This window comes from Sminthopsis crassicaudata, chromosome 3 (assembly GCF_048593235.1).
Source record: "Sminthopsis crassicaudata isolate SCR6 chromosome 3, ASM4859323v1, whole genome shotgun sequence".
NCBI lineage: Eukaryota > Metazoa > Chordata > Mammalia > Dasyuromorphia > Dasyuridae > Sminthopsis > Sminthopsis crassicaudata.
In genome coordinates, this window is record NC_133619.1 from 561,143,891 (window position 1) to 561,154,110 (window position 10,220).

General features: G+C 41.3%; 2 protein-coding genes across 2 annotated transcripts; one reads left to right on the plus strand and one right to left on the minus strand.

Annotated features, from left to right (window-relative positions):
- Nucleotides 1-70: 70 nt before the first annotated feature.
- On the minus strand, nucleotides 71-1,412 carry LOC141562370 (E3 ubiquitin-protein ligase TRIM21-like). The gene is made up of 2 exons (XM_074302409.1): nucleotides 231-1,412; nucleotides 71-91 (listed from the first exon to the last, which is right to left on the minus strand). Exons 1-2 carry the CDS (start codon nucleotides 1,410-1,412, stop codon nucleotides 71-73), a joined length of 1,203 nt encoding a protein of 400 aa, XP_074158510.1.
- A 3,870-nt stretch (nucleotides 1,413-5,282) lies between these two features.
- On the plus strand, nucleotides 5,283-6,624 carry LOC141562371 (E3 ubiquitin-protein ligase TRIM21-like). Its single transcript, XM_074302410.1, has 2 exons — nucleotides 5,283-6,464; nucleotides 6,604-6,624. The coding sequence occupies exons 1-2, from the start codon at nucleotides 5,283-5,285 to the stop codon at nucleotides 6,622-6,624; spliced, it is 1,203 nt and encodes a 400-aa protein (XP_074158511.1).
- Nucleotides 6,625-10,220: the final 3,596 nt, after the last annotated feature.

Sequence of the window (10,220 nt, forward strand, 5' to 3'; positions counted from 1 at the left end):
TCTCCTTGTTGGAATGCTCAGAGAGACGAATAGCAGCAAGAACAAAGATGAGAATCCAGTGCACAGAGAGTCATGGGAGCAGGCTTTGTTCCTGGAAGTGGGGGGCCAGGAGAAAACATGGGTCTAACAGGGGCTACAAAGGAAATATCAGGTAACTGATAAATAAGAGAACTCTGCAGAACATTGTAAAAGGCCAGAATGCCAGTACGGTATTCTAGGTAGAGTCCTACCCTGGGAATAGGGCTTTTCAGTCTGTGGTCCAGCGATCCAGGGTAGGATTGCAAAAAGTAATCCTCTTCCTTCCTGACACATCTCAGAAAGAACACAGAGGGACAATGGGTCTTGCTGCCACCACTTTGTCTCTTCAAGCAGGGGGTGTGGATCCCCAGCATCCACTGAGGTAATCCTGTCACATCCACCTCCCAGTATCGTCTCCCTGAGCTGAAGGCCTGCTCAGCAAGGACCATGTGAAGATGCCCGTCATCACCAGGGTGGGTGTCCACCGGCCAGCCTTCTCCAGCTCTTACACTCCTCAGATCCTCAGCCACAATCAGGCAAGGACTGGCTGATGCAGGATCCAACCTGATGTGCACTCTGAAGCGGTTGAGCATCTCTATCATGCCAGGGACGGGACACACTCTGAGCTCCGGGATGAGCGCCTTGGCCCTTTGGGACAACACTGACTCGCTCCTTTCCAGCAACTGCTTGACATCCCGGAGCAGATCCACATTGGCTTGGCCCTCTGCTTCCTGGAGATCTAGCATGAAGTCCTGAAGGGTTCTCATTTGCTGGGAAAGTCTGTCCTTCTCACTTCTTTCTTCTTCCTCAATCCTAGCAAAAGGGCATTCCTTGAATAAGTCCAGGTTGTACATTTTGTAGTATTCTTCTGTAATCATCTTGTGCCAGTTCACAAGAGGTCTGGGACTAGCAAGAAGTTTCTTTGCTTCCTCAAAGTGCTTCTCCAAGCAACTTTGAAGGTGCTGCAGCTTCTTCCTGACATTGGGAGCAGCTTCTTCTACAGGACAGTGCCTGTGAGCCCCGTGCTCTGGGGTTTGGCAACATCTGACACAGAGCAATGTCTGGTCGTCTTCACAGAAGAACTCCAAGACTTGCTGGTGAGTGGCACAGCGCCTCTGTCCTTCAGCACTCTGCAACAGCTGGGAGCTGAGCTGTTTCCCCAGTTCAGTCAGCTCTAGCAGGCGCCCATTGATACATAAAGGTGATTCTCTGACCTGAGACACTTGCCTGCATTCAGGGCAAGAGAAAGCTGTAGCTGCTGAGCTTGGGAGACATGCTCGGCAAAAGCTGTGCCCACACGCGATGGTGACTGGCTCACAGAAGTACTTCCAACAGATGGGACACGTGATCTGGTTCTGCAATTGCTGCAGCATTTCCACAGCAGCAGCAGCCATTCTCCTCTCTCCACTTGCTTCTGTTCTGCAGCAGCTGAGATGAAGAGCCTTCACTCCTATTCAAAGCAGTGCTTCTGAGCAGAAGAAGGCTCTCCTTTTATAGCAGGTAGCCCCACCCCTCTAGAGCCTGCCTGGCAAGGTGTGAATTCCCCTGTCCCAGAATTCTGAAGTTCTACCTGATAACTCTTCCCAGTTGACAGAGCCCTGAGGACCTCAGAGTTCACACTTTTAGTTGACTCCTTTGTATGGATGGATTTCACCATCCTGATGGTTCCCCTATCTTTTAGGAAGAAGCCTCTGAAAACAGGGAGCTTCAGATCAATGAATTTTACAATCTGATTCGTGCAGAAGCCCCATGTAAACACAAGGATCCATAAGTACCTTCTCTCCTTTACCCTGCCATACCCAATCACTTCCAAGTCTCTCCAAGAATCCTCTGCATCTCTCCCTTCAGTCCAGTTATGGAGAATCACAGAATGTGAGATGAGAAACCCTCCTCCATGGTCATTTAGTGCAAGGAACCCATGCTCATGATTAGGGCCATCTCTTTGATCCAAGAAATGGCTGCCCATGGCTAAAACACACTGTCAGATCAACATAATGGAAGCCACAATACAAACAAGGATCAAGAGGAAAAGAGTAGAACAGTTCTTTAATGTTCTTAATCAGTATATCCAAGTGCAAATTTTTGGAAAGAGTTGTCTACTTCATGAAGTTGCTTCTGGAAAGCATTTCTTCATAGTAATTCTTCCCTAGGTGACTGTTTTTGAGCATCATCCCAAAACTGTCCAGTTTGATCTAATTAACTCTGAAATATATCTAGGCAAATCAGCCATACAGTATCCTTAGGGCCTTATTTTTGGGACAGATTTGCAGACACATTTATATCAGTACATCTGGTTTTCCAGATGCCAAGAGACTTTATTGCTGAATAAATCTTCTAGAAATATATCCTTGTAGAAATTTAAAAGGATCTTAAGAAAATCTAATCACATTAAGAAAATCTAATCACATTAAGAAAATCTAATCACGTTGACTGTTCTGCCACCTGAAAGATAAAATTACTAATGTAAACAAAGGTTGGATCTTCTAAGTATATCGATTTCTTAAGCAACAAGCTTAAGCCTCAATCTCCAAAACAAGAGAAGATAGACTTTTGTAAATTAAAAGCAATTAATCAAACAAAATCAATTAATTAAGAAAAGAATTCAATATTAGGTGATCAGATTTCTAATGTAAGGACAGATTAGGGCCTGTCCAAGTTGTAAGGATGAGAGAAAGCAATGCAATTCTCTTAATTCATATGAAGAGGTGTCCTACTCCCAAATATCTATATTTAATCAAAGAGCATGGAAAGAATAACTGATTCATCAATAAGTTTCAGGTTTCAGATAAGATATATGGGTTGTTTGAGGTATGCAATTGTGAGAAATCTCCCTTCATCAATCTTTGGATCTAACTAGGGTTCTGGGCAGCATAGTCTAGGTTCTTACTTAAAGGTCTCTAAACTGCAAGTAGGCATAGTCCTGTTTCCTGGTTTGACAATAGGATAAACAATATTATGGAAATTTAAACATTTCACAAGACTTTTTGACAGTAAAAAAAAAGATGATATCGTTCATTTTCAACCATTCTTCTGTGGGCAGTAAGGGTTCATGAAGAATATTCTTTATTTATTTGATTACACTTGGAAAGAGCTTTTAGCCATGCCCCTGTTCTCTTTCTCAGGCATTTCCTTTTTTACTCTAATCAGCCCCCACATAAAATATCTGCATATGAGTAAATGACTTCCTGACTTCTTAACCAACAGTTACTTTTCTACTCTTTGGAATTCTTAGACTGCCTCATTTCTTCTGACCTTCCTCTTCCCAGCATATAGATAAATTCTGGTAGTCAGTTAGGGGAGTGATATAATTAGCTAGTGATATAGTAATAAATACCTATAGACCTTGACCTCTCCAATTTCTCTCTCTCCCCTTCAATTAATCCCACAGAGAAGAAAGAATTACCCTGAACAGGGATGAAGGGACTTTTTTCAAAAAGAAGAGAGTTTTCTAAGGTTATATGGATGGTATATAGTAGGCATTGGGTGTACCTTAATGACTTATATTCTGACTGCAACTTTCTTTTCCCTGGGATTACTAAATCCTGAGGTGTGGCTTATGTTGTTCCTATTTTTGGAAGGAGGAACATGATGACTGAATCCTCACTTTTATATTCTATCTGGCACCTAAGAAATCTCTCTTGAGTATTGCTTTCATTTGGTTTTCATCCTTCATAACTGAATAAAAATTGGTTTTTAAAAGCCCTTTGGTGTGTCAAACATCGGGGTCAGATGCTCTATTGATTCCAACTCACAAGTAGCACAACATTTGTGTTCATGCAGGCTCTGCTTATTGCTCAGAATAAAACTTCAGCCCAATGAAGCTCCATGGGTGCTCCATCAGAAGCCTGATTAAATAATGCATAGAAACAGACTACAAGACAGAGAAGTTGATGAATCTCCCTGAGTTTTATTGTTCCCCTTTCATTCTTTATTCACTTACCCATTGGAGTTCGATCTCAACATTGCATCTGGACCTGGCACAAGGTTCTACTTTATGAAATATTAGACAAATAGTCATTCTCTATCATTCTCAGAGCCCAATAAACAGAAATACTGAAGACTACACTTTCAACAGGAAGGTTTTGTTGGTGTCCTAGAACTGGTATGAAAAAAAGCTTAGATTCATGGTCAAAGGGACTATCCCCATTTCAATAAACAAAGGTTGGCATGAGAAATCAAGTGAGATTTTTCCCAGGGAGCTTGTCAAAATTCAGGTAACACACCATGGCCAGCAAATGACAAAGAAAAAGTTTAGAAACTTAGGAATTATATTACAACAATACATATTACATGTTTAAGACCGCCTTTGGCAAAGGTAAGGCAACCCTGATTGGTAGCTAGTGTGAATTTCAGATACAGATAATGAAGCCATACTGTCATTTTAAGGATGTTTATTGCTTTATAGGGTTCCTTTGTAAGGTTCTCTTGGTTCAGTTTTCTTGGGGTCTCTGGGAGCAGTTAATTAGATCAAACTGAACAGTTTTGGGATGATGCTCAAAGACAGTCCCCCAGGAAAGAATTCCTACGAAGAAATGCTTTCCAGAAGCAACTTCATGAAGTAGACAACTCTTTCCAAAAATTTGCACTTGGATATACTGATTAAGAACATTAAAGAACTGTTCTACTCTTTTCCTCTTGATCCTTGTTTGTATTGTGGCTTCCATTATGTTGATCTGACAGTGTGTTTTAGCCATGGGCAGCCATTTCTTGGATCAAAGAGATGGCCCTAATCATGAGCATGGGTTCCTTGCACTAAATGACCATGGAGGAGGGTTTCTCATCTCACATTCTGTGATTCTCCATAACTGGACTGAAGGGAGAGATGCAGAGGATTCTTGGAGAGACTTGGAAGTGATTGGGTATGGCAGGGTAAAGGAGAGAAGGTACTTGTGGATCCTTGTGTTTACATGGGGCTCCTGCACAAATCAGATTGTAAAATTCATTGATCTGAAGCTCCCTGTTTTCAGAGGCTTCTTCCTAAAAGATAGGGGAACCATCAGGATAGTGAAATCCATCCATACAAAGGAGTCAACTAAAAGTGTGAACTCTGAGGTCCTCAGGGCTCTGTCAACTGGGAAGAGTTATCAGGTAGAACTTCAGAATTCTGGGACAGGGGAATTCACACCTTGCCAGGGAGGCTCTAGAGGGGTGGGGCTACCTGCTATAAAAGGAGAGCCTTCTTCTGCTCAGAAGCACTGCTTTGAATAGGAGTGAAGGCTCTTCATCTCAGCTGCTGCAGAACAGAAGCAAGTGGAGAGAGGAGAATGGCTGCTGCTGCTGTGGAAATGCTGCAGCAATTGCAGAACCAGATCACGTGTCCCATCTGTTGGAAGTACTTCTGTGAGCCAGTCACCATCGCGTGTGGGCACAGCTTTTGCCGAGCATGTCTCCCAAGCTCAGCAGCTACAGCTTTCTCTTGCCCTGAATGCAGGCAAGTGTCTCAGGTCAGAGAATCACCTTTATGTATCAATGGGCGCCTGCTAGAGCTGACTGAACTGGGGAAACAGCTCAGCTCCCAGCTGTTGCAGAGTGCTGAAGGACAGAGGCGCTGTGCCACTCACCAGCAAGTCTTGGAGTTCTTCTGTGAAGACGACCAGACATTGCTCTGTGTCAGATGTTGCCAAACCCCAGAGCATGGGGCTCACAGGCACTGTCCTGTAGAAGAAGCTGCTCCCAATGTCAGGAAGAAGCTGCAGCACCTTCAAAGTTGCTTGGAGAAGCACTTTGAGGAAGCAAAGAAACTTCTTGCTAGTCCCAGACCTCTTGTGAACTGGCACAAGATGATTACAGAAGAATACTACAAAATGTACAACCTGGACTTATTCAAGGAATGCCCTTTTGCTAGGATTGAGGAAGAAGAAAGAAGTGAGAAGGACAGACTTTCCCAGCAAATGAGAACCCTTCAGGACCTCATGCTAGATCTCCAGGAAGCAGAGGGCCAAGCCAATGTGGATCTGCTCCAGGATGTCAAGCAGTTGCTGGAAAGGAGCGAGTCAGTGTTGTCCCAAAGGGCCAAGGCGCTCATCCCGGAGCTCAGAGTGTGTCCCGTCCCTGGCATGATAGAGATGCTCAACCGCTTCAGAGTGCACATCAGGTTGGATCCTGCATCAGCCAGTCCTTGCCTGATTGTGGCTGAGGATCTGAGGAGTGTAAGAGCTGGAGAAAGCTGGCAGGTGGACACCCACCCTGATGATGACGGGCATCTTCACATGGTCCTTGCTGAGCAGGCCTTCAGCTCAGGGAGACGATACTGGGAGGTGGATGTGACAGGATTACCTCAGTGGATGCTGGGGATCCACACCCCCTGCTTGAAGAGACAAAGTGGTGGCAGCAAGACCCATTGTCCCTCTGTGTTCTTTCTGAGATGTGTCAGGAAGGAAGAGGATTACTTTTTGCAATCCTACCCTGGATCGCTGGACCACAGACTGAAAAGCCCTATTCCCAGGGTAGGACTCTACCTAGAATACCGTACTGGCATTCTGGCCTTTTACAATGTTCTGCAGAGTTCTCTTATTTATCAGTTACCTGATATTTCATTTGTAGCCCCTGTTAGACCCATGTTTTCTCCTGGCCCCCCACTTCCAGGAACAAAGCCTGCTCCCATGACTCTCTGTGCACTGGATTCTCATCTTTGTTCTTGCTGCTATTCGTCTCTCTGAGCATTCCAACAAGGAGGAATTCTCAGCCCACCACTAGGCTCCCCGGCTGGTGTTTTTCCATTTCCAAACTTCCCCTGCAAGACAAGGAGCATCACCAACTTCTAGATGGCTTGCCTTTCACCCTGCAAGCTGAAGAGGACTCTTCCCAAGTATATTGTGCCTTCTGATTGGCAGTGGATTCTGCTTATGAAATTTCACAATATATCAATTCTTTTATAGAAGTTAAAAAAAAATTAACAACTCATATGAGGACTGTGGCTTTCATAGTCTTCCTAGAATTTGTCAAAGTTCTTCGAAAGCCATGGATTTCAAGGTATTTCACTCCTATGTCACTTGAATTACTGTTAACTTATCTTTTAATCCATTCAATAAAAATGTGAAATGAATTCTAGCTTTTGGTGTGCTTCTTTGTATCTTTCTTGTTGTGCATTTCTTTCCTTTGTGTTAAGCTCTTTGTTTCCTCATTTGGGGTTTTCTTGGCAAAAATATTTGTTACAATGAATTTAACTTTGCCAAAATTATCTTTATCTCTTCAAGGAATCTAAAGAATTTTAAGGAATCTAAGAAACAGCATCCTGGTTTCTCTCTGCCCCTTGGCTCTGTCCCTTCCATTAATTGTTTTTTAATTGACCTCATACATTATGAAAATTCAAGGCATATTATTATTGCCGCCCTAAAGAACTTTGGGGTCTGATGGACTCCAGAAAACTAATGTGAGAAGGAAATCAGTGCCAATATGGATTACTTCAGTAATTACTGAAAAAAAAAAAAAAAATCCTTCTTTAATGTCAGCAATGCCAGTAAATCTTGCTCACAAATTACGATTTGTTGAAGAATTTGTCAATTCATAAGTCCTACTATCAAGCTGGAAAGTGTTGTTTTCTACCTTCGTCCATTTGACTGGATATCTTATGGATCAGAATAAAAATTAGAATTTAAAATTTTATTCCCGTTCAAATGACAGGCAGTTGATGAATAGGTGTTTTGGACCAAAATAAAGACTAAAACAAAAAACATCAAAGAATAAGGTAAAAAAAAAAAAAATCAGTTACACAAACATGTTGGGAGTAATTTTTTATTTGGGGCAAGAACCTGAAATCAAAAGGGGTATGTATCATTTAGGGAATGACTATGCACATTATGGTCTCAAGATGCAATAGAATGCACTTGAAATATAGAAACAAAATGATGAAAAGAAGAGTTGCAGCAAATCATGAGAAGTCTTCCCATTTGGGCACCTGTATAAGTTAAGAAATATGCATCACTTTTTGAATCTTCTGTACTTTCATTGCTTCTCTGACTCCTAGAGATCAGTCCTCTATAAGGCAAAAGTAAAAGGGGAAGTATAGGTAGAAGAGGGATATAGGGAAGTGGTCTCTTCATAGAAGTTAAGCAATATGGTGATGTCATATTTTGGTGAATTAAATTACAACAAATGCAAATTTTTCTGCAGGACAAGACATTTTTATAATTTTGTAACAGTCATGTGTAAACTATTAGTAAGATGGGTGACATAGGTAGGCAAAAATTTCCAGTATGTAAAGGGCTGAAACTCTTGAGTCAATGCACTGAGGTTGGACTATCAACCACCTGAGGCTAATTACTAAGTGGACAATACTCTATAAGAATATGCTTGGAAAATGGCCCTTCCCACTATCCTGTGCTGGCCCAATTGTTCAGTGTATACAGAGAATTGTGGGAGGGATTAGGAGGTACAGTGACACTAGCTAGACTCATCCTGGGCAGCAGACTAGGAGGTGAGGTCTCTGAGATCCTACTCGGCCATTCCCTTCACTTCTACTTCTAAAGACCAAGAATAAAGACTTTTCTTATCCTGACTCCAGCTGATTCTAAGGTATCCAGGGTGATAAAGTGGTCTCCACATTAGCATGAACAGTTTATTACTTAGCCTAGCAGTAACAAAACACTGGGTCTTTGAATTCTATCCCTCAATGCATAGAGACATTCAGGGACAACAGGGCTTTCTAAACTTCTAAACTTTCCTTTCATCTGCCATTACAGTATTAGGACCTATTTTATCAAAGATAAGACAATGCTGATTGGTAGATTGGCAGATAGTGTGACATTAAAGTTCAGATGATCAAGTCACCCTCTGCGAGTAATGGAATGTTCATTGCTAGCTGGGCTTCAACTGCCTCTAATAAATCTTCCCTGGAAAACATAACCACTCCAAACTCTTGTTTGGTCTTTTCCTTGGAGATCAAGCCACAACCAAATTTCAAAAGGAGAAGCAAGGGTAGTAGAGTTGTCCCCTGGGGAGAGCCCAGAACAAGCTAGATTTGTTTTTTTTACTAACTAGTAAACAAAAGCAAGGGTACCCACTTTGAACTGATTAATAAATAGATACTTTGAGGAACTAGACAGGAGAAGTATCCTTTTGAGCTTGGCTAAGAGATGGGGTTTTGGCAAAATAGGGAAGAAAGATGGATTAAAAAGTAATATTAATTATCAAATGATAGAACTCAGTATTAATTGTCTTGAAGATATTATAAACATTACTCCACATTTCTGTTACTCTACACTGGAAAAGAGGGTGGAAGAAGTATCTTTTTTACAACTCTTTCTTGTATCCAATTTTAGGTTATTGTAAATTAAGCTCATATTTAAATACAAAATATTCTGATTAGTATTTAAGTTCTTCACAACCTGGTCTCTTTCTGTCTTTTTAGTTTTTGTGTTTTTACTTATTTTACATTACTCCCTTCCATGAAGCTCCATTCCAGTGAATCTGTCCTGCTTGCTCTTTTCCATAAACAAAAACACATTTTTCCTCTTTGGACAGACTTAACCTTTGGAATAGACATTTCTAGCTTCATGCAAGAAGAAGCTTAGACACTTGAAGTACAAGAGGGGAAAGTTCTTTCCTCTTTTACCATTTGTTATGTTTAGTGGAATAAATGATTCTAAGATGAAAGGAAAGTTAAGGGACTCTGGCACAATCAGGCAATGTTTGACATGTGACATGAATCTAGGTGTTCTTGAAGCAAAAGCCATCTCTCCATATGTGCCATCACACTTTATTTCTCCTTATATATAATTCTTTAAAAAAAAAAAAACAAAAACTCTCCATGAATGCTCATCAGCAGAATACTAAGTGTTTTCCTTTTCTAGAGTCCCCTCCTCTCTGAAGTTCATCTTTCAATTGGAGCAGTTGAAAATGCTAGATTTTTAGAATGTCCTCTCCCTTATATTTGAGAAGACTCCACTATCATCTTTAGTCCTGTCAGCTGATCCTTCTCACTTTCTTACAAGGCCCAATCAAGTAGTTTCTGAGTTTGAAAAACCAAACTCTTTTTAATGTAGCTTAAATCTCACTTTCTCCAGTCAATCACTTTAGAATTTAGAATGATTTGCAATGTGGCAAAGAGTGAGTTCTAATTCCCAAATCTTGAGTTTTCAGATTTAACAAAAACAAGATGACTTTCATTGCTGCTATAAAGTGTATGTCTGCTCTCTTCCACTGATCTACTTTTCTTTAAACAAATCTGATAATTATATCCAAATCATAAAATTTGAAGCCTA